The following is a 24,664-nucleotide window of genomic DNA, read 5'->3' as shown; positions in this document are numbered from 1 at the left end:
ATTCTCTAGTTAGAGGTTGGAAATATTTCCCTCCTGGCTCCCAGGTATTGATTTTTCACCACTCAGCTGCGCTGTCAGCGGCGAGGGGAAAGGTGAAAGTTCACCCAGCTCTGCCCAGTTCTGCCCCCCGCCAGCACCGTGCCCCCCACACTGGGTGCCATTCACCTAAAAGGAAATCCTGGGGCCACCAGCACTTTAACACCTTCATGTACTGTGAAAACCGAGGATTCACCGAATTCCTTTGTGTTGCTGCTTTTTTTTTTTTTTTTTTTCCTTGCTGTTTGCTTTGTTTAGAAGGATTATTTGGTAACGTCTGACCCCGGGCAGACCATCCCTGGTGTCCTAGCACACTGCAGCACACCTCCAGCAGCCCCAGGTTGCTTAGAATTCTTCAGCAAGCAGAAAGCAATTGCAATTTTAAAAAATAATCTGTATTGCAAGTGCACCTTAAATATTCTTAGGACCCTGCATTCCACGCTAGGAAATTTTTTTGGAAATTGCTATTTGCATCAGTTACCCTCTTCAGAGGAATCTGAACCAGCTGACAAGGAAAGCATCACCTTGCAAACACTGGTGCTGGTGAATTTCTGGAAGACTGCAATTCTTTTGTGTGCTTTAGCCACACTGCTGGGGAGTTACAAGAACTTCATTCCAACACCTTCCTCCCTCTGTACTGAGGCTGCAGGTCCTCCCAGCACAACAGATGGGACATCACTTAAGCTGCCTTTCAAATGAAAAAAAAAAAAAAACTTGGTGAAAAAACTTATGATTCATAAATCAGAGGCAGGGAATTATTTGCATGCCACCTGGCTGATGCCATAACAGCAATGGTCTTCGATACAGTTCAGATTTATTTCACAAGCATATTTACACCAGGGTATGCAGTATACATACAGCAGACTAGGAGTGGACTCCTGAAGTTGCTTGAGAGGCAGACACTTCAATCATTTACCATACATGGTGACTTCCATCATTACAACACTTTCATACAGGTGTCTCATCATGTCATCTTTTGCTTGTAAACTGCCAATGAAGCCACATACGTCTCCACATTTACAAGGACAAGTCCAAATACAGTACTAACAAATCAATAAAGCACTAAAAGCTTACACTGGAATGACAATACAAATTTTACTGCAGTGCTGAGAGACCGAGGCTGTGAAGTTGAGGACTGGGGCAAACGAAGTCACAACAGTGGGGGCTGTGTCCAGCCCCACTGATGGATCCTGGACCCCAGTGGGGCTGGAGCTGACCCGCAGCACTGGGAGGAAAGGAACGACCTCTCTTCTGCATTTAAGAAAATCCATTACACTTCTAGCTTAAATCAAACATTTTAACGCATATATAATTCAAGATGTTTGCTCACTATACCACAAAAGGAAATCATTGGAGGGCTATGGTCCACCGTTCCCATGGGGGTTGTGTTTCGTTTCTGAAAGTAAACACATACACATCTTGGAACCTACTCTAATGTAACTGATGGGATCCCAGGACGCCTACGGGGGAATGCTTACAGTGCATCCTGACTCTCCTTGTGCATCCAAACCTAATGCTGCAGTGTTTCAGATTACAGATGGAAGGTCTCTGTTCGTTCTTCTTCCTATCTTTAACCTTCAGAGTTACATACACTTCTTTACGAACACAATGTACATGCATGTTGTGTTAGTTCACTTTGAAAAAAGACCCTGATATTCTATAACAGTGTTCTCTACTATACACTACATTCCTGCCAGATAAAAGGATTAAATTTTACGGCAGTTTGTGTTAAACATTCCTAATGGTCTTAATTTCTTGCTCTTTTTTATTGGTATTTCTTAATTTTCAAACAGCAAACAGATATGAATCTTCCTGGGCTGTAAATCTCACCTTCATCTACAATGTACTACACAGACCAACTTCAACAAAAAAAATTAAAAAGAAATCAATGCTGTTTAAATTTAGAAGCCGTTTTATAAATTAATTTATTCCTTTTTGGGGAAGGGAGGATTTTATAAGTACCTTTTTTACTTTACCACGTAAAGACAGCCTCCTTATTTCTGCGAGCTTTTCAGACAAAAATGGCAAAGAGAAAGCTATACAAACATATACATCAATATTTTTAAATAAAATAGTATTTCATAGATTTGTTTTTGCTTTATTGTGAGCATAAACCAGCATACTTTCACATGATTAAATATTTCACAGAATTAGATATGTAAGAAGGAAACACAGTCACAGCTAACATTACACAGGAATATTCCTACTGAAGAAATGGTCTCAGTATATCTGTTCAAATAACTTATTATCTTTCATAGTTTTTCTTGCCAGAATTGTTAATCACTGACACCATTTGTGCTGCCTCCCAGGGCTTGCTGTGACCCCACGTTCCTCTGGTGAAGGACAGTGGCCCTGCAGCCACCAGACCACAGCCCAGCTTCCACGTGGGATCCAGCACAAATGGGAGCAGCTTTGGGAAGAAAAAGCTTTTTATTTTCTTCAAAATAAATACCTTCATTGGTAGCAAAAAAACACCTTTATATATAAATACTCCTCTGTTCAAGTCTGCTAATCAATCTTAGAGATATTTTCTTTATTTACATGTGAATTGTTATCCTTTATTCCAGACTACAGCAAGCAATGGCTGAGCAGAGCAGCACTTCAATTCCTCAAGAACTGTCTTTTTCTGAGGAAATGTGCCCCTTACATTCAGAACAGAGGCCATTCAACTCCTGCACACTCAGCTACTAATTATCCCCAATTAATTAGGCCCTTATTAAGAACCCTCTAAGACACACCGCCTAGTGATCATTCAGTGGTCACTAGAAGGAATACATGTAAACAGGGCCTTTGGTAAACCACAGAGGCTCTGTGAGCACGTGGAACCAGGCCACCAGCATGGGGCCAGCAGCCAGCGGCCAGGCCACGGCACACAGTCAGGGTGGGACTGGGCCTCCCAAAAACCACAGCATCCCCCACCCTGCTGCAAAGAGAACCCAGCTGGTGCCATGGTCTGGCAAAGCGGGCAGAGCCGCAGCCCGGCAAAATGGGCAGAGCTGTGACCTGGCAAGCCAGATAGAGCCATGATCTGGCAAACCAGGCAGAGCTGTGACCTGGCAAGGCAGGCAGAGCCACGGCCTGGCCAACCAGGCACAACCACGGCCTGGCCAACCAGGCAGAGCCATGATCTGGCAAATCAGGCAAAACTACAGCCTGGAAAACCGGGCAGGGTTGTGACCTGGCAAAGCAAGCAGAGCTATGACCTGGCTGGTCCTGCCTTGTGACCAGAGGACAGCAACAAAGAAGGGAGAGTTACACGGAGTTCTGACAAACGCATTTCAGCTCAGGCAGCTTCCCCTAGACCACGAAGCGGTGCTCCTTGCCATCATGGGCCATGAGGATGACGTTGCGGTTGGAGGTCCAGATGAGGCGGGCCAGGCGCAGGGCGTTGTGCGAGCCAGGGGACGCGGGCTGGACGGGGGGCACCTGGTAGGTCTTGATGCAACGCAGCTGGGGTGCTGAGTTGAGCATGCCGATGCTGCCCAGCAGTGACGTGTTCATCTGCAGAGACAGCTGCTGGTGAGGGGCCTCCCAGCCCACCCAGATCAGGCCCAAGTGACATTTTGCCAGACCCACCCGGATGGGGCGATGCAGTGCTGTCAGTGCCCAGGTTCTGAGCATCGTGGTGTTAACGCACAGCACGCAGCTTTGCAAAAGGAAAGGCTGAATAAAGCCAGCAGGTGCATGGCGCTGCTCTCTGTGGGGAGCTCACGGTGCTACCAGCAGGCACTGTGAGCAACACTGCCAAAGCTGTGCACCTGCTTATCCTTCCAACACGAGAGAAAGGAAACTGGTTTGCATGACTAAATGGAATGTAAATGACAGTCAAAAACTTGAAGTTTCCCTCCTACGCACAGAACTCAGTTACATTCAGCAATCAAGAACCACTTCAAAGAATCACAGAATGGCCTGGGTTGAAAAGGACCACAACGATCACCTGGTTTCAACCCCCCCTGCTATGTGCAGGATTGCCAACCACCAGAGCAGCCTGCTCAGAGCTCACTGCTTGCCCCATATCTTTTTTTTAATTATTGTTCTCCTTGCCTGTGCCTTTCTCAAGTTGAACTGTGAGATTTAAATCAATAAATTAGCTGGGAAAATTGTACAGTTTATTTACTACTTCGAAAAATCTCACACTTCATTTGTAGGTCTTTATAATCAAAGGTTTCTATTCAAATTTTAAAGAGAAACATGAAAAGTTATTAAGATTATATCTATGCTAGAATATTTTTGTCAAAATAATTAGAACACCAAATGTGAAGTCATGCAAGATTAGGAAGAATCATCGTAATAGTTGCAATAGTTCTGCAATAGTTGCAGAAAAAAAGCAAATTTTTATTATTTTCTGCTAGATAAATAAAGCACTCAGGAGAAATCTGCTGAATTCCACTCTCCAGAAAGCAGACCTGTTACTGCTGATATGTGCTGCCTAGCTCCATGGTTTAAAAACGAGCTGCTTAACCCTATGCCTTACGAGCACTCCTTTACTTGGAAAACCCTCAGGCACGGCGCTCCTTTGGAGCCCATGAGCAGGCAGACGGCCACTGTGCCGTATTCCTGAGCGTGCCATGTGGAGCCCTGGCAAATCCTGGGACACGGCAGTCGTGCTGCTGCTGATCCCACGCTCTGAATTCTGATCAGGACAAAGTACAAGCCATTACTTTTTCCTGGCTCTTCTCAGCAGCAGAATGGTGTCAGAGAGTGTAAATCATGGCATCTCTAGCAGGGAGCATGCACGCACCACTGACATTTTCACAATTTAAATCATCTTGAGTAATAACCCTTTTAAGATGACTAATGTTACTGATTTTCCTGCATTAATAATAGTGCCAAATGGAATACAGAAGGGAAAAAAAATCACTAGTGCACGAGGTCACATTTTAAAACTAAATGTGTAGGTATATTTAACTCTTTATGTAAAAGCCACTTCAACGTGAACATTTATACACCTGGAAGGATGTGGCAGCTCACAATTTAAAACACGTGCCTGAATTTTTTTTCCTGCCAGTTTTACATGACCTGCTCTGATTGCTTTCTAGACTTTCCCTGAGTACTTAAATCGAGTAAGTGTAACTGATGGATGAAGATTCTTGCTGTTCCCATTTACTGTTACAGAAAATACACAATACAGTGATGGATAATAATTTAATAATTATTATGGCACCTGTAAAAATAATGAAAGGCATCAGACAACTAGGGGAATATGTTAAAAACTAACTAATAATTACAGGTGTACTGAGTTCTATTATATAGTCTGATTACTGCAAAGCTAAATTATTTGGATAGTCTGCACAAATTGCTTGATCGGGTCAGTTTTTAAGTCTAAAGTCCTTTAAAGGAAGAAAAAATTCCTGGTGAGGGAATGTAAGCACCAGTGAAGCCTCTTGTGTGCTCATCTGTCCCACCAAGCTACTATACACCTATCCACTGTTGACAAAATAGTATTTCTACAGATAAGATCACAAAGACTGCTCCTACACTAAAAAAATAAACCCCCAGGTACTGCATAGAATGTTGACCTGATCCTCAGTTTCTCTCATTTCAGACCTTTGTATTGTTTTTCTCTCAGCCTTTCTGTTCCCTGCATCGTTATGGAAATTCCAGGCTCCACAGTGTGAGGGGCAGCCAAGGGAGATGTGCTCAAGGTAGAGCAGCTGTGTCCACTGAGCAGGACTTGGCACAGCAGTAACGGGACCAGTGTTCATCTTGAGTAGTTCTGCATTGTGCTGAATCCAAGAAATGGAAAAATGTCACTCCAAATGAAGACCTCCTTCATTTCCAGAAGTCAGAGAAGAAAAATTCCTACTAGGAGATGGGACAGTGTGAGAGCAGGAGCAGCAGTTCTGGCAGAACTGGCTGGAGGTCTCCTGCAAGGCCCTAAACCTAAACCTAAATCAGGTAGATGTTTTAGGTGTGTAAAACTTAAGTGTTACAACAGGATCAGATTCAAACAGCAAACAGGGCAGTGTGTTGTCTGACTGCTCTGAACTTACAAACTGATTTGTATGCACATAAGCCCTCATCCCTCACAGGGAGATAACTGCAAGGCATGTCTAAGTATAAATAGTAAAAGACCCGTACTTTATAAGAATAGAAAAAATATGATGCAGAACAAAACCAAAGGTGGGCAGATTGCATTGACCCTCCAGGGGACACAGGCTTGCAGCAAGGCACTTACCTGCCAGAAGGAGAGGTGGCTGTCTGAGTTGGAGTAGGTGGCGAGGTACCGGCCGTCAGGAGCAAAGGCCACTGCTGTGATCGGCCCCTTGTGCCCATGGATTGTCTGCCAAGAGAGAACATTTAGGGACACAGTTTAGGGGGCATGGTGGTGATGGGTGGGCAGCTGGACCTGATGACTAGGCTGGACGAGGCCCTGAGCAACCTGATCTAGCCATAGATGCCCCTGTTTGTTGCAGGGGAGTTGAACCAGATGGCATTTAAGGGTGACTTCCAATTCTAATGAGTCTATGATCTTTACGGCCTTTTCCAACCTTAATGATTCTGAGTTCTAAGAGCAGTAACAGAGCATTCCTTACTCGGCCCCACAGCAGCGCTGAAACAGATTTGTAAGCAAACACCAATGTGACAGAATTGCCAGGGTTGGAAGGAACCTCAAGGATCATGAATCTCCAACCCCCCTGCCACACGCAGGGCCACCAACCATCCCACCTAATGCTAGACCAGACTGCCCAGGGCCCCATCCAATCTGGCCTTGAACACCTCCAGGGATGGGGGCAACATCTGGACTTCTGGAAAAAGTTTCTGGAAGAGTTCATCAAACTCCTACAGTCAGAAAACAGCAAGTGCTATGTGCAGAAGTCTCTTCCTCCTATTTCAGCATTGTATCTTAAGTCTCAAATCAAAAGTATGACACAAATTGGGAAAGCACACAAAATCTATCTAAGGTTTATTGGCAAACACCTCTGCAGAGCTAGAGGAACTTCAGAGTTTGGTTCCTGCAGGAGATAGGAGGGCAATTTCCTTAAAATACCATCTTTTATTGGATTACCATAACGAAGACATTAGTAACAAGCTCACAGAGTATTTCTTTGAAGAATACACAGTAGCTGCTCTCTCTGCATTAAGAGGCTCCGTGCCAATTTTAAATTGGCAGGACTTGCAGTGTGTGAAAAAAGACTTTGTAACATTCATCGACCAAAACTAGGCTGTGAAAATAAAAGCACATGAAAACAAAAGTGCTCCTGCAGCCAGCTCCAGGACACTAAAAGATGCGAAGCCACTGAGACGGCACACTGCACCCAAAGTAAGGCTTATATTAACAATCCATTAATATATTTATCGTGCATCATGTAAGTTGAGTAAAGTCTAACAGAACCCCAAACCTACCTCTTCAAGGTAATCACTACAGCTTAGGATGAAGATCTGAAAGGGGAATTAATTAGATGATCCAATGTTTAGACCCATCAAACTGCAGCACTTAACAAGCAAGTAATACTTGTCAATAAAAAATGTTTTGGTAATACAAAGGTGGAAAATCAATAGTACTTGCACACTTGTTGCTCTTCTTAACTACTGAAAATGTGTTCCAATAAGTACAATCCTTAAGGGAATTAATGTGCTTTGTTATTTAAAGCAAGTGCTCCTCTAATTGATGCTAATCCTTTCAAGCCAAGATTTATTTTTTAGTGCACTACCTAAATGTGTACTTTGCAATGCACATCTTGTGCTTCCTAGGCAAAGTGAATAACAAAACGAAATTATTGCTACTCATTCAAAATATTTTGCTTGCACCCATGCATTTGGAGCTCAGACTGCCCCTGGCTGGCACCGTGCTGAATGCTGCATTAATGGCTGTGATGGCTGCGCTTCAGCAGGAACACATGGCAACACATTGCCTCTTTGCATTATTTTTTTTTAGTGCTCTGAAGTGTAATAGTGCATAATAAAAATTATTTTCTATTTAAATAAAATCTGTGCAGTATTGGTTTGGCAATAGTCTGAATCTTGCACGGCAGACAGGGTGGGACAAAGTGCAGCTGCTTGGAGCTTCCCTCTGCCCAAGCAATTGTTTTTTAATGGGAGCACGCTCCTGGGAGACTATTTGACTTCTGCACCTGTCACCGCTGCTGTCCTGTACACATGATATACTGAGGCTATGACAACCTAATTCTGAGTCCAATATTTGGCAAACCCTCCACTGAACTGCATTATTCTGTTAGAGGTGACATAAAAAATAAGCACTGTATCACTGCGGCAATTTTATTTTAATAAATACTGGAATGCATACTTTAAATTGATAAAGTAACATATATACTGCTATAGAGACATAGCAATATTTTACTACATTTATTATTAGATATTTATCTCCCCAGTCCCTAGGGGTACCTTAACTAAAATGAAACAAAAACAATCACTCACTGAGGATGCAGCATGCCTGATGCACCCCCAGAAGTACCACACTTCTAGCAGGTACCATGTGAAAAGCAGAAAGCACTGGGTTTGTCCCAGCTTAGAGCTGTCATTAAAAGCTCTGACTGCTTTCACCTGGAACAGCATGAAAGTATCAGCTCCAATTTTTGCACGGGATACAGTCCCTGCACAAGGAATGGTGGTTATTTGGAAATTAAGGAGATGACTCTGAGGTGCTCTGCCACAGTCAGCTCCTGAAGGTGCTCCAGAAAGATGGCCTAAATACAACACAATAAAAAGAGCACAAATAAATTGCAACTACAAAATTCACTGTGCTAAACGCAAAGACTGAGGGAAGACAGTCAACAACCAAAAGAAGGTAGAAAAAGAAAGGTGTTGAAGGTGCTATTAAAAAAACAAATGAAATGAAAAGGGTTAACTCTCCCTCTACTTTCTTCCCACCCTTACCACCCCTGGAGGGGTTCAAGAACTGTGCAGGTTTGGCGTTTTGGGACACAAGTGGGGATGGATTGGGGCTGGTCTTAGGGATCCTAGAATTCTTTTCCTTAATGATTCCATAATTCTGTGATGCGTTCTGAATAACCACAGAGCCTCTAAGTTCCATATTAATCTCGAACAGTGTCTCAGAACTCAATTAACCTCTGCATTTGAACAAGAGAACCTCCCAGTGCAGCCCACACCAGCCCACAGCCTTTCCCCATCAGAGCCACAGTCTGCCTTGCCCCACTTAACGACCTTTTTTTGCCACATTACAATGATCCCCCCTCTCTCTTCTTTATTTTACAACATGTAATCACAATACAGATACAGAAGGGACATGTTGCACACAGTCCACACTAAACACATGATTTCCTGAACACTCAGCTTTGGTCTAATCTCAGTTTGAGCAATGTGTCTGATAAAAGCTTTCTATCCATTTGTTGCATTGTCCTTTGAAGGCCAGCCACATGAGACCTCCCAGGACTATGGGCTGTGTGAGCACATTCAGGACATTTTATAAAACCTCAGTATGCAAAACTACACAGCTTCACCCAGTAAGATGTTACAGCATTTACTTAAAATAGCTTCAATACTTTTAATCATTAAATTTCAATGCTCCTTCAAAAAGTACTAACAATTGCAGTAAAACTTTCAAGACTACACCAAGAAAAAGTATATTTACATCTTTAAATTAATTTTCTTTCTGTCCTTCAAATGGATTCTCAATAATATCAAGATAAAGTCAAAGCACATATATTAAAATTTTTAACTTAATAAAATATATAACTTAATTTTTAATCTCACAGTAATATAATTTTGCATCAACCATTACTATTACTCAGTATTAAAATGTGACTTGCATGATGTGACAGGCAGTGCACAATGAGAGCAGAAAGTGACCTTGAGCAGCAGTGTATAAAAATACATTTATCACTGGAATGGCATGCTGGCTTTCAGTCAATATGTGCTCTCATTTGTTAGGAGGTTCTCCTGCTGTGATTCCCTCATTACAATTTGCTTTTACTTCCTGGGCAAATGACAACCAGAAAATGAGGCAGCTTCTTTCTTGACCGAACTTAATCCAGAAGAAATTAGATGACAGCTGCACCCATCCAAGTGTTAAGGGGTGTTTTAAAAATCTTTCCAAAATGCACAGCCACGGACCTCAGCAGTTCCGTGGGGTCCTGCAGACAGCCCAGAACTGCCCCATGCCCCTGGGGTGATGGCTGCAAGGAAACCATGCGCGTGGCTCTCCTTCCCCAGCGATGTCTGCAAACATTGGATGGGTGCTCTGGTTTTAGGAATGTTCTCATCAGTTTCAGGGCTTCATGTGGCACCATCAAAACCTAGATGGCCACTCATTTCCCCACACCCATAAACCAGATAGTCCATAACAGAAGCAGCTTGTTTTTCATCGGTGAGACAAATGCCAGCATAGTTCAAAAAGAGGTTCATGATGACGCAGTATCATCTCAGAACATACCCATGTGTCAGACTATTCCGTTTTGCTACTGAAATTCCTATCTCCATGATAATTACTCTTTTAAAAGACATTCCAACAGTTCGTAGGTTGGGCTATATGCTGCAACTGCTAGGAAAACAATCTGAAATAAGAATTCTGAGTACCGTCAGGATACTAATGAAAATGGGAGAAGGAACTATTTTCTCCAGGTTATTTCTATTATGTGAGATGAAAAAATAAATGTAATTATTTTAAATCCCTACTTTAGGGGTTTATCTTCACAATTACAAACTGCTTGTGTAAAAAATTACAAAATACAGATAGGCATCAGGAAAAGAGCTTGTGCTGGACAAATGCCAGGCTCATGGTTTGCAGATGTGTTGCTGCAAAGTGCGGTGAAGTTTCAGATCTTGAACCACAAATCCCTCAAGAGTGATGCTGAATGGATGCGAGGAAGTTTGGGCTGATATTCCAGCGCCAGAGAGCACTTTACAGGGAGAAAAGACACTGAATGCTTTCCAAAAGATCACAGCATGGATTTACCATTTATTACATGGACTTCATCTAACCAACTCTCAAAATGCAAATCATATCCTTAATGGGAATAGCTGTCTAAACTGTTAGAAAGATGCAATTAAAACACAATAAATAATAGCAGTGCGTGCAATGTGGTCTAAGAGTGATAAGCAGATCGCATTTCAGGAGGGCACAGACAGGATGGAGGTGAGGGTTTCAGTGTGCCCACCAGATGGATCACCAGCAAACCCAGATCATTTGGGGATTACCTGGGGCCCTTAGGAAGCCCTCCCAGGCTGCTAGTGCAGGAGAAACTTGTCCACTAGGCAGAAAGACGAGCTCTGAGCAGGCAGTTATAACACAGTTTTTAGTTTTCTAAAAAGCAAGAATTGAAACATCTAACGTAAAAGAGTTATTAAAACAGATTTCAGGAGAAGACGCTATTTTTCTAGCAAACACATGAGGTTGATATAACCTTATCAGTGCACTGCAATAAAACTATCGTGTTCCCAGATGAGACTCTTTTGTAAACATAAGAAACCCTGGTAAAGACATCAAAAGTGTATGTGGCTCACAGCACTGCAGACAGCAGTGAGAGACTGCATTCTCAGATCTTCAAAACCCATCATTTTCAATAAAAAGTTGGTCCCCATTGAAAGTAAGAGCTATTAAAAATTTGAATTTGACCATGAATGGAACAATGCCCTTGAAATGAGTTTACAAGAGACTGGAACGCTGTATGTAAGCGCATAGAGTGACCTTTCTCCCTGTGCCAGCTTACTGCTGACCTCTGCAATGTTTTATCATTGGAGCACGCAGTGCAGGGACGCAGAGCATTTCTAGTAGCTTGGATATGATGGAATTAGTAATTCAGTGTCACTACATCTGGAAAAACACACAAGATTTTTTTATAGATATATATTTTTTCCATGCCATTTTGCCTGCTCGGGCCAGAAAGTTAGAGCAGAGTTACAGCCCTCATTAACAGTGCATTCTATGGGAAGACTGGCAGTTTGCATTGGTTATTTGTAGCTTAATGAATATAATTACATGTAAAAAGTAGATTTATCTACAGTGAGCAGTGGCAGACTTGAAGCAGATCAACAATATCCAAATGGGGTTAATGCAGAGGAGTTGGTGTGCTGTAAATTCACACCTTGGTAAACCTCCCCATGCAGAAGAGTATCGGCACGGTCCATTCCCATTAAATACACTGCTAAATTGCCACCAGTTTGACTGCCTGGGTATAATTAAACACTGCTTTGGAAAGACATCTGAGAAACTTGAAAACGATGGTTATTTTGTTACCACATCCCTCCCACAGCTGGGATTTGCTGCTGATAGGCTAAGACCTCTTCCTGTTACAATGAAAATGCACAGAATCCCTCAAATGCATTACTGGGCAGCTTTAGAAAGATCAGCTCAGGGTAAAGCAATGGCAGCCCATGGGGAACACGTGTCAGCAGCACATCGCCTTCCTTCTGCAAGGAAAATGGAAGAACTACAGCAAGGCTTGCATTTGAAACACAGGCTGCACCAAGGACAATTTGAGTGTGTTTAGTCCTTGCATAGCTGAACCACATCCCCTAAAATTTTTGCCCCGCTTGCCAGCAACGCTCTTATTACTACCTCGTATTACATTACTATGGATTTTGCCTTGTGAACTTTGCTACTGTTTATGTAAGTCAGATGATAAACCAAGCCAAAGAAAAAGCACTCCCTGCCTCCTTGCACATTTATACGGCTGTCTGTACCGAAGGCAGGGCATACCATAGATTTCTGGAGCAGCAGCATGCTGCCCTCACTGTGTTTGCACACGTGCTATGTTGTCTGGTGGACAGCACAGTGCAACCTTCCCCTTCCTGCCACAACGAGAAAAGGGCTCCTGCCCCTCCTAAATTAAAAGGCTATATTGAGTAATTATCTTTCATCTGCAATTTGAGAAGACGTGCCCCTGCTAACAAGTTTTCCTGGCTCCTCTGAACTTGTCAGCATAGCAGTGTCAATAAATGCACAGACACATTCAGATTACAGGATGGCTATCTTTCCTTTAATACCTATAAAATTCTGTACTGGAGTGCATTGTCTTTTATTTCCCAGTCTAACTTAACTAGAGCAAGCCATTACATATCAGCAACTACTCACAGAATCACAGAATTGCCAGGGTTGGAAGGGACCTCAAGGATCACGAATCTCCAACCCCCCTGCCACACGCAGGGCCACCAACCATCCCACCTAATGCTAGACCAGGCTGCCCAGGGCCCCATCCAATCTGGCCTTGAACACCTCCAGGGATGGGGCAATCCTTCCAAATATAATATTAAACAATTTTCTACTCTGGGTAAGAAATTTGAAAATGCTTCTAGGTGCAGAAATATAATATTAGACACAATCCAATTTCTGCTTTGACTGTCAAAGCCCTGATTTTAATATTGGAGAGAGCCAAACAGAGCACTCAGACCAATAACACTGATTCTACTCAGTGCTTAGAAAAGTCTCAGCTATCAGCAAGCAATGGCACTGCCTTCAGCAGGCTTCCTTACAGGAGGCCAAGTTTTGAGAAACCACATGTTGAAATATACAGCCCCCATTACAGCAACAAGCAGGCTGGAGCTGAGGTCCCTCTCTGCTTCCACGCTTCCCAACAGCACGAAGAAGGGCTCACAGTGAAAAGCCTCTTCCACTTTGGAGACAACATGGATGAGGAATCAGAAGTACAAACGTAAGCAAAAAAAACTACCATCATCTCAATCCTTCTGACAGCACTAGCAGCCATACACCCAAAACAGCCTGCATTTCCCACAGACCTAAACAATTCTCCAGGCAAACTTAGTAAATAAATAATGTCGTAATGACCTCATGAAAAGCATGAATGATTATTATTGGCTTGAGGTTGGATCCTAAATTCTGTAAGTATTCTGCCTGGTCCAGTGTAAGAGAAAGCTGTGCAGGGTGCAGAATCAGGCCACTCAACAGGCAATCGGATGGATGGATAGCAAAAATTTGCCCAATAGCTTTGCATGCAGCACTACATGTAAGATACAATCCCTTCATAACAAAGAGTGAATATCTGCAACATGGGCACTAGATTTTGGTGGTCATGTCTTCAGAATCCCTGTATTATCTATTACCTAGTGCAGGTGAAGAATTTCTGTCCTCAGAGGAAATTCCTCGTGCTTCCAACACAGAAGTCAGCCAGCCAACAGTAACACATGCAGAGTCACTCAAAATACCCAGGCAGAACTGAACAGCCAAACATGAGCTGAACCCCCAAAGCATGAAACAGCATTGGAGGTATGCTGATATTTTCCCATACAATTCATCAGACTAGGACAGACAAAACAGTACTTAAATGCTTAACTGTTCATGTGTCACCAACACACAAATTCTCAAGACTGAATGATAGGGGGGATGTTCAAATGCACAGCATGAATCCAATTTTAAGCTAGAGGAACAAAGGTATTGATATTGTGAAAGCATTTTCTACATTCCTCACTACTATCATTCACTTTCTTATGTTATTGAGCTTTTTTGCCATATTTCCTATCATTTGTGTCACAGCCCTACTCCTTCTTCCCTTTGCCTTCCATTCACCTAATGCCTAGTTCTGCCAGTAGAAAGACTTGCCTAAGAAATCCAAGAACATGCTACTCATTGCTCATGAGGACTCATCTGGCTTGAATCCCATGGGATGAGAAAAAAGTGTATTTTCTGAAAGAGAACTTTTACACTATTAAGGTGCCTAGAAGATGTAACAACAGGTAGCAGACTTAATTCTCACCTTTTTCAGTAAAGTTTTGATTAGTAATTGGGTTAGGACCAGACCCTTGCTTCATACCTAAACATTCAGGTTTTCAAAAGAAGAATAACAAAATAGCTTGTATGAATGAAATAACTGGGGATTTGGGGCCAGTATCTGCTGCCCAGTAAGAATTCATCAACAACTTCAAATAGGGCTAACTGTATCGGCCCCAAGATTCTGGGTTCCACATACAGGCAACTGGAGAAACTTACTGAGAAATCTCATGAATGATATCGGGAGCCATTTAGGGGCAAACAGCTCACAAAATGAGATGCAGTGCTTGCTGCTTACCTGTATGATGCAAAAAAAAGATCCTCTAAGTCAGAAACTCAGGTGAGTTCTTATGAATTATTGCAAGTATAATCAGTGAATAACTCCTCTCAGTCTGCTTTGGCTATAGAATAATGCTGGAGAATCTGACAAGCAAAATATTATCAAACATCTTTCAGACATTAATATTTTGCCATCACACCAAAGTCAATAATAATCATGTATCCTAAAATCTAGTTATTTGAAATATATCTCTACAGTCTGGTAACACTGATTCAGTATTCAATTAAAAAAAAAAAAAAAAAAAAAGTTGCACAGTATCATTATTTTTCTGTATTAATGCACCTCGAAAGAAAGGAGAGGGCAAATTTCAAGTGCTTGGTGATGAAAACTTTGCTTTTAATTGCATCCAAACAGTACTGTGTTCTTAGTCCAGCAAAAATTACTATGCGTTTTTTTTTCATATTCTTAACAAACGTTTATCCAAAAAAAGAAAAAGAAAATGGTATGACTCCAGGGTCATGACTTTGCACAATATGTAAGTCACTTAAGGAAGCCTCAAAATTGTAAGTTTGTAAAATCAATGGGAAAAAAATGATGTTTGGAAGGGGAAGTGTAACTCAGTCAGGACGACAGTGGCATGAGCACACTGCGGCAGCATCAATGAGCTGCAATGTGCTACGTTTATCATTAGATAATCACTCCCCCAGAGGATTATGAACACACAGATGAACCTCGTGCCACACAACACACTTGGGGTGTCATTATCTCATGATAACCCCACTCCCTGCCATCTTCTATTGCTTAATTAGAGGTTATAAAGGTTGTAACAGGGCTAAGAGAACATGGTGACCGGAACTTGCAAGGAGTGATACCCTAATCAATTCAAATCCAGAGGCTGAGAATGTGCAGTCAACAAAGGCGTCCATGGGAGACCCAAACTGTGCACTGTTTTAAGCTAGTGAGCTAAAACTTCAGGAAATTGTGAAATCTATACATATATTATGCCTTATTTTCATTTGACAATTACAGCTTCCTCACACTGCATATTGCTTAATTCAAGAGTGACAAATAACTAATAAAAAAAGAAAGGCTATAGAATATTAGCTCACCTGAAACAAATTATCAACTACATCCAGGCAGCAGAAATGAGATTTTCAAGGTGTCTCACCAGCTCTATGCTACATATACATTGCAGAAACTCCATCATTACCGCATAATAACAAACAGTGCTTCTTCGTTAAAATGTCTTATTTTTGGTTAGAAATTGCCAACCATCCTAAAATGGTGTGCTTTGTGCACCAGCAGTGTCGGCGAGTGGTTTAACTGCTGTCTTCTACTGTGTTTTGTAAACAATGGCCACATTTGCAGATGGAGGAGCCACAGAACTGGTGTACTAAGAACTGTTTTCCAATTCACTGTGAAACATCAATTATCTTTATCAAATAACAGTATCTCATCTCAGTCCATTATCAAGATGGAGTCTTATTTTAGCTGGACTGAAGCCCTATCTGTATATCAAGGCTGGCCGCAGTGCCAGAGTGAGTGAAAGGCTGTGAAATAATCAATAATCATCATCAAATTGTGGTCGACAGGTTGTGCGGATGGAAGTTTTTGATGAAACCTCAACCTTTTTTTGTGCAGCTGATAAAGCTTAACCTTTGCAATACCTGATAACTATGACTCAGTTAAGGGGAGCTCTGCATACACTCAAAAGCTTTGACTGTTCAAAAAACCCTGCTGAAATAGCTTGCTTTAACTGGAGAGCGACTTCACACCATCAAGCATCTTTTTGTTACTAAGCAAGTCAGCAGACAAAGAACTACAGCGAATGTGTTTCATGGATTGTTATAAACACACCCTTGTGCTCCAGCAACCAAGAACCACACTGGGTCTTAAAGCTGTACAAATAAAAGGTCTGCCTACAAAGGACCATCTCTGCATAACAATGAATAAAACAGAAGCAGACAGAAACAACAGAGTCACTTTCAGCAAATATCTGCCTATTTCAGTGTAGGCAGCTTCCTATTATCCAGAATAAAAGTTGGATGAGAACACACAGAAAAAAAGGGGAAAAAACTTTTTTAAAAACCCACACATGCATTACCCTAATCACTTAGCAACTTTTTTTTTTGGTTGTTATTCAGGCCTTTTCTTAAGATAATTTCTGTTCAAAATAGAATTAAAGGCATGGAATAAGGTTATATGCAGTATGTTTTTGGGGTTTTCAGTTTTGAGCACAGCACGATTGATCTGCAACCTAAGTAGGTAAAATGTAGAGTTGATTTCAGCCAAACATTTTTCTTTTTAGCTATCAATCAGTTTCTTTAGAAACAGAAATTAGAGGAAATTTGTCAGAATTTATACAAACAAGCACAATATGAGTTTTAAGAAGAATGTAGATTTCACATTTTCTGGGGCAGAACTTATTTGGATAGAGCACTTCAACAAATTCTGTGAGATTGGGTGCTACCATTCAGTGCTGTTTTTGAAAGATGGGTCCCAGGTCCCCAGCCACCATGACATGTCCCATGGCATAAGCCCATCCCCATGACCTTCTGCTCAGGGAGATCCTTGAGTTGTTCATCAGTGGAAAGGCCTTGGTCACACATCAGGAATTTGTCCCTTTTGCATCACAGCTCATCCTTGGAAACAGCCACCTGGCATCAGTAGAACAACCACTCTTTTATCTCTGAGGCATTAATTTCTCACACTTATCAGGCCATGAAAACTAATACAACACCAAATACCTGCACTGCAATTCAGCATACCTGTGGGCCACTTCCTACACCCATTTCCTCCTGCCTCATTTTGTTCATTTGAAGATCTCTGTCTCATCTCTGAACAGACAAATGAAGACACTGAAAGACTAAAATGGTAATTAATGTACTCTTTCTGGAAAAAATAGAATACATAGGCAAGGTTATATCCACCACGTTACTTACGCACACTTCCAGAACCTCACTTAAAACTGAGTTTTCTCTTCAGACAAAAGAAGAGACTGCAACAGAAACAACCCCCTTTTCCAAACAAAAAACCTCATGAATAAAATGTGCACTGGGACTTTCAGCAGAAGTGAAGAGCCCTCAGTGATGTAGCCAAGGAGCTCACATCCGGTTACCCTTAGTGGTTAGCTATTGAAACAAATCATGATGACTTCGGTAGGTTTTCCACCACTGAAGATTTAAGACCGAGACTGATGATCTTCTGAAAGCAGTTGCTGCCTTGCAGTGCTGGATTTGAGTGTTCTGCCCCACACAGGAGGCTGCAGGGACTCTCCCAGGCCTCCACTCCCACCACCCCCATCCACCCGTCAGTCAGCTCCCACCATCTCCAGCTCGGCTTTCCTGAGAGAGATGTCTCCAGTGATGAATACATGGCAAACCACTAAATGCAGCTCTAGAGACTGCTGATGCCATACTGATGGATGTGGTACTAGGCACTATTAAAAAGAGATAAAATATCTGCTCTTACAAAGGAGCCGGGTCCTCCCCCAGCGCTGCAGGTGCATTCCCCAGAAGGCTGCTCATTGACTGAGAACAATTCCAGTCCTCCTCCAGATCCCTTACATCCCACCATTTGCCTCAGGAAAATGTGGCTGTGAAGGGCTTGAAATATTCTCGTCACAAAATCACCACTTCTCCAATGATGGAGAATGCTGAACAGATTCATTGGTAAAAACTGCTTAATGTAAGTCAAAGCTTAGCTAGTATTTTAAATAACTCTACAGAACAGAATTCCTAGTGCAGTTAAATACTGTAAATTTCCTCTACTGGTAAATATTTTTATGTAAAAACAAAGAAAGCCTTCCCACTGCCCCAGTGGTAGTAATAATCTAAATTAAAATAGTGTTATTGTAACAGATGTCACTATTACAGAGTGTTTACCTCCATAATGTCAAACAAGTTATTTTACTATAAAGAACAATTCAATGAATTTGAAAAAAGCTGCTGACTTACTAGCTATAGCAAAAAAGCTCTATCATTTGATATTTGCCACAATCAGTGTGGAATTTAATATCTGAGAATTTTAGAAGTGATCCTGACATTTTAATACTGTCTTACTTTTTCTAGCAGTATTTTATTTTTTTAAGCCTACATGGAATGTTTTGATTGTTGCAATGCAGTTTTGATGCAGACCCACACAAAGTGTCTCTCCAATCTGCAAGAAAAGGATGCAAGATCAAACGAGACGCTTTTTCTGCAAACAAGAAAATATTGTGCAGGATGGAGCTCAGCTACCAAATGCAAGTCCCCACCAAAACAGCACAGAACCTGAAAATTGCAGCAAATCTTTGCCTCGCATAAAATAAAATGATCTCCAGAAAGGCAGCTGTTGTTCTACGGGTAGAGCAGTTGGCTTCCAGAGCAGGGTAGCAATAAGATAGTATGCTTTATTATGAGTGTCATGGAGACGGTGTGAAAAATCAAGAGCCATAGGCAGTAAGCGGCAATGGGTCAATAATGTTCACCGAGACATTGTGTAGATAATCAACAACAAGGCCCTGGGTTCTCTATGCACTGCAAACAGCTGAAGGGCAAATCAATACAGCCATGGGAAGGACACTGCCCGGCGCCGCTCCCTGCAGCACGCGGCGGAGGGCACCCTAAAAACAAGTGGATGCAAACTTGTACTGCTGTAAAGCCATGCGCTCAGAACACAGCAAGGCTTGGAAAATATCGAGTAAGTAGAAGAGGAGGGGACAGAGCCCAACCTCGATATTAAATTACAGAAGAAATTAGATACCAAAAAATACGAATTTGGAAAGCTCCAAATGACAGAATACAACCTGACAGTAATTTTCACTCCAATTACATCCTTAAAAATAAACTCAAATCCAAACCCCCTGAAATGAATAAGACATATACCTGAAAGAGTTTAACACAGAGCAGCTTAAAATTTGGAGTACGATAATTAATGATCTGTCTTTTAAATTAGAAATTGCGCATTAATAGATGCATCTGTGAAATAGCAGTGATGCAAACCAAACACAAAATACTGAATACGACTGGCTCTGAGGCAGCGTTTTCCTGGCAGTATTAATAATTGACACCTTGTTAAATAAGTGATATTAATATTGTAAATTTCTCCAGAAAAAAACTATCATTTGTGAATGTTGATTTATTATTTGCTAAAAAAGGTGATTCTTGACATCCATCATTCTATTAATCATTAGATGTAATTTCTCAGTCATTGTGTACAACCACCTTTCTTGAAAACAAAGTGAAAATATGCTGGAAGGAAAAAAGCTCATGAAATGCTTCTGTTTTCAATTATTCCATCCGAAAAAGCCTCCCTTCCTCCTTCCAGGGCATGATAAAATTCCTGTCCTATTTCAGCTATCGTGTAAAAATAACATAACCACATTTAACTGGGTGCTCACTTAGGGTAGGTTTGTTCTGCTGTTGGCAACTGCCACAAAATTTTCTATAAAGTATAAATGGTGAAGTGACAATCTCAGCAATACCAAACAGCCACACTACACCGATCTTGCTATCGAGATTGAAATATTTGGATTTTTTTTTTTTTTTAGCATGATGGATACAAAACCAAAACCTTTTAAGCTTTATTTTCCTCACGTTAACTATTTCTGTATGCACAGCCGTAAGTTATTGGATTATATTTTCATGAATTATTCAGGGCAGCCCCCAGCAGCGGGGGAGCAGCGCATGCTGCAGCCCTGCTCTCATGCAGAGGGCTCCAGCACCGTGGGGCGAGCAGACCTGCGCCAGCCCTGCAGCACTGCTCCGGGCAGGGAGGAAGGGTTCTGCTCTTGTGCTGAGCGAGCAGAGTTTGTGTGGTTTGATATGCACAAGCTGGATGGGATTGATTGCTGCCAAGTGCTCCCTTGCTCCCTCCTCGTAGCACTCGTTTCCCTTGGACCCGCAGGAGTGGTGGTGGTGTTTTCGGCTGGCTTTCATGGTGAAGAGCAAATGTAGTTTTGTTTTGGAAAATATTCCAGTAAAAAGCCATTCAAAGTTCTGCACTTCTGTGCAGGTAAGAAAGGAAATAGGGGAGTATGATTGGAATAAATAAAAAAAATATGTCTGAAGATGTTGAAATAAAACAGAGAGCACCTTCTGGTAAGGGAGTTTCAAAGTCCTCTGTTGTTTTCACCATACAAAACAAAGGCTGTAAAAGCACAGGGCAACAACCACAGAAAGGAAATGGTTATTTAAGCTAAAGGTCAGTGTTGGAATAAACACTTAAATAACCATAATTACATAGGTGTGGGAATACGTGAAAGACTTCCAGCCCTTGATTTTTAACCCATCGGTATTCTGGAATCCCTTTTCAAGCACAGCAGAGGGTGTCCAGAAGTCCCACATTCCTCAGGCATTGCACCTTGCTGTCCCACAGAGGTGCCCCTGCAATGCCCACAGCTCACTGCACTTCCCTTGTGCCCATCTCAGCTCCCACTCCAGTTAATGATGAACACAATTATGATGGGGATAAACAAAAAAAATTCTCATATCTACTTCAAACTTTTGCTAACCAGCTAAGTGCTCTAATTGATGCTTGAGCAAACCAGTTAAAATATTTTGAGCTTCAAGAAAAAAAAAAAAAAAACGCTGAGCTTTCTGAAACATCTTTTTCTTCATAATCCTGTATTTATTTCATGAGTCCTAAGCAGCTTGAAATCTTTAACTATGAGAAATAACTCGAAAGATTGGATTTGGAATAAGAAATTTGTATCCAATAGATGGCGTTGCCTCCTAATAGTCATCTATCTGTCTCTCAGCAGATTTCTCTGATCTTCTGAATAATAATAAAATCTGCAAAGGACCCCTTTATTACCAATCTTTGCTCTCCATAGAAGCTTACTAAGAAAGCAAGAAAACAAGTATTGTGCACGTTCACCAACACATCAAATTACGGCAGTGCATTATTCAGGCAATTTACTGGCAGAAATCTGGGGCTAGTTCCAGGAACCCAACACAGCAGGACGTCAGCTAACATGGAAGAGACAGCACTTTGGATAAAAGGGTTGCAAATGTCAGCTATGCACAATCACCTTCAGAATAGATAGATGGTGGTGACCACACCACTGTAAAAGAATTGAAGAAAAAAGTGAAGAGAAAGGAAGGTGTTTTAACATGCCCACCAAACCAGCACAAATCAAGTCAGAGGGATGGTTTCATGGAAGGTCTCGCCGTGGACATGCATGCAGCTATGAGCACACTTCTGTCCTGCCTGTCAGCACCTCTGGTCTTTTGCAAAACTGCTGTAGCAATCAGACTGTGCATATTGTTTTACAGAATCACCTGGAATTCACACTGTGACAAAAAAAAAATTCAGAATTACTCCATATACTGATAAACCACCTGGAACCAGTTCTGTAAATGAAGTATGAATTAGACAAAGGTTTAAATGCAAGGATGGTAACACTGGTTACATACTTCCACTAAAAGGAATGATGGGCTTTGTCACCTATCTCCTTGCGCTCTGAAGACAGAGAGAATGGAAGAAGTGTATAGTTGTGCCCCCCCCCCCTTTTTTTTTTCTTTCTTTTTTCTCTCTGCAGAATGACAAAGAATTAGCCATTAGCTTGAGATGACAAGACTTCACAGGCTTATCTGGACTTCATGCTCTGAATTTTCAGTGTAATGACACACAAAGCAAGGAAACATAGTCACTGCCTCTTAATGGAGGGATGTCCAGCAACCAGATGCTTTGTCATGCTGGCTGCTGAATAGCTGGGAAAAAAGTAATGAAGCTTGTGTATTTGAAAAAGGGAATTCACAGACCTCTGTGTAGCAAGGCATAACGATGGCTAGGTGCTGATACCGGACTGCAAGGCAGCAAAAATGCTCAGTACATCTCATAGATCAATAAATAGCAGTTCTTGTGGACTAATTTTATAGTTAAATTAATAAATCATGATTCAAATGACAATGTAAAACAAAATAGAACAGCCTACCGATACTCTTTGCCTCCATTACATAGCTTTTTATAAAATAAATTTGGCCAGCTCGGCTTCCACAAGACAGCTGTCTTAAGAGAAAATACCAAAACATAGTATTCTGTCAGCTACTAGATTTGCAAAATAAAAGACAGAATCTCCAAAGACAAAATGAATCAGACGTGTACCTAAGAACACAGTTCTGCCAGCGAAGTATTAAGTGACACTGTAGATTTACCAGGAAGAAATCCATTCTACCTTGTTTATAATACTTTCAAAGGACTAAGGATTTGTGCTTTTAGTCCAAGTTAAGAAACAAAAACCATTTTTACACAAAAGCATTATATTTAGATCACAGAAATCCTCAAGCCAAAACAAACAAACAAAAAAATCCACTAACAAACAAAACCAACTAATAAGGCAGATTCAAAAAGCAGGTGCTTTATGCCAGCTTTACTGTTGACGTTCGGTGTGGAATAACAGCTACTCACATAGCATGAGGAATAGTAAAGAACACTCATCATTTCAAAAATGGTAAATGCTTTGTTATTTAAACATTTTTAGTTCCAAGCAAATTCAAATCAAGCCCTCATTTCAATGTTATCCTCAAGCATATCCTCTTCTGGGTCACGGGTAAGAAATTATGTATCTTATTTAATATCAGAAAAGAGTAAATACTCAAACAGAAGCATTATGCCATTTAATAGAGAGGAGTTCTAGGGGGAAACAATCAGTAGATTTCCTTTGTGATTTCTATAGAAGATAAGTATACAACTATGAAGTATAACTTTTTAAAATATAACTTTTTAAAATCAGATTTTTCAATTATTTCAGAGCACGGCCATCACCTAACTTTAGGCTTTCATTATTAACCCATCTGTGGCACCCATTCAGTTCCAGTGAATGAAGACAGTAGGGCCCTATACACCTTGAGTCCTTCATTAAACTATTGATCCCCTCAGCATTATCCATAATGTTCCAGCAGCCCAGCATGTCAACAGATGTAGAGCTCACTGCTCTTTCCTTTCAATAACTTCCACACTTTATGGGGAGGAAGTCACAATGATTTATTTACCTGACATTTCCCAGTCCGGATATCGTAGAGGGCCACTGAACCATGGCGAGCTCCAACTGCTATTCTGTGACTTCTCTCGTAATAGCTGACCATGTAGAACCTGAATTGAACATTATAACAAGTAACAGGTGAGAACTGACCTGCCTGCATGACGTTAAAATTAATTTGCAATGCCACTGGGTAACTAATGTTAACATGGGAACAGAGATTTTACTGAGAAATTCATCAGCTGCCAGTTTTCGTTGTTGGCATTTAGCAAACAGAGCTAACTGATGCTTGATACATCACTGCAGAGATATAACACATTTATTCATTTTTGGTTTTGTTACAATGTGGTTAAACAACTCTGTTGAGTTTGGGAAAAATCTATGTAATAATCACCAGTTCCCTGAACATCCATGTGCTTGTGTTGTTCACAGTTCAGCACCACCATAACCTGGATGCCAGTGGTCGAAGAAGACAATTCTAACATACTGAGTGACTTAAAAGCAAAAAAAGGACAATTTATCAAACTAGCTGTAACCCTGTAACACTGTTCAGGTGAGAAGGAGTTGAGGAGCATGTGGTAGTTCTTAAATTCAGAAGGAGTGTATGCCATTGATTTGAACACAAACAACTGCAAAATTCAAAGAACTCCCCGAACTACTTGGGAATATACTTGCACTTTTCTTCTAAATGGAAAAGCAGACCTGTGAAAACTGTCAACTGCATGTCCTTTTAAACTTCTAT

General features: G+C 41.3%; 1 protein-coding gene across 2 annotated transcripts in view; it reads right to left on the bottom strand.

The window, feature by feature from the left end:
• Positions 1-756: 756 nt before the first annotated feature.
• The window catches only part of WDR7 (WD repeat domain 7), a 114,796-nt gene continuing 90,888 nt past the window's right edge, over positions 757-24,664 (bottom strand). The window contains exons 25-27 of one of the 2 annotated variants that reach the window (XM_090132347.1): positions 23,936-24,035; positions 6,215-6,319; positions 757-3,537 (exon numbers count right to left, since the gene is read on the bottom strand). In XM_090132347.1, the coding sequence (XP_089988473.1) occupies positions 3,334-3,537; positions 6,215-6,319; positions 23,936-24,035 (409 nt within the window). In that variant the 3' untranslated portion in view covers positions 757-3,333. The remainder of the gene's footprint in view (positions 3,538-6,214; positions 6,320-23,935; positions 24,036-24,664) is intronic. The other variant, XM_090132346.1, reaches the window with a different exon arrangement.

Source organism: Phasianus colchicus, chromosome Z, assembly GCF_987193195.1.
Source record: "Phasianus colchicus chromosome Z, bPhaCol1.hap1.1, whole genome shotgun sequence".
Lineage (NCBI taxonomy): Eukaryota > Metazoa > Chordata > Aves > Galliformes > Phasianidae > Phasianus > Phasianus colchicus.
Note: the sequence above shows the minus strand (reverse complement) of the source record. Positions and strands in the feature narration are given on the sequence as shown.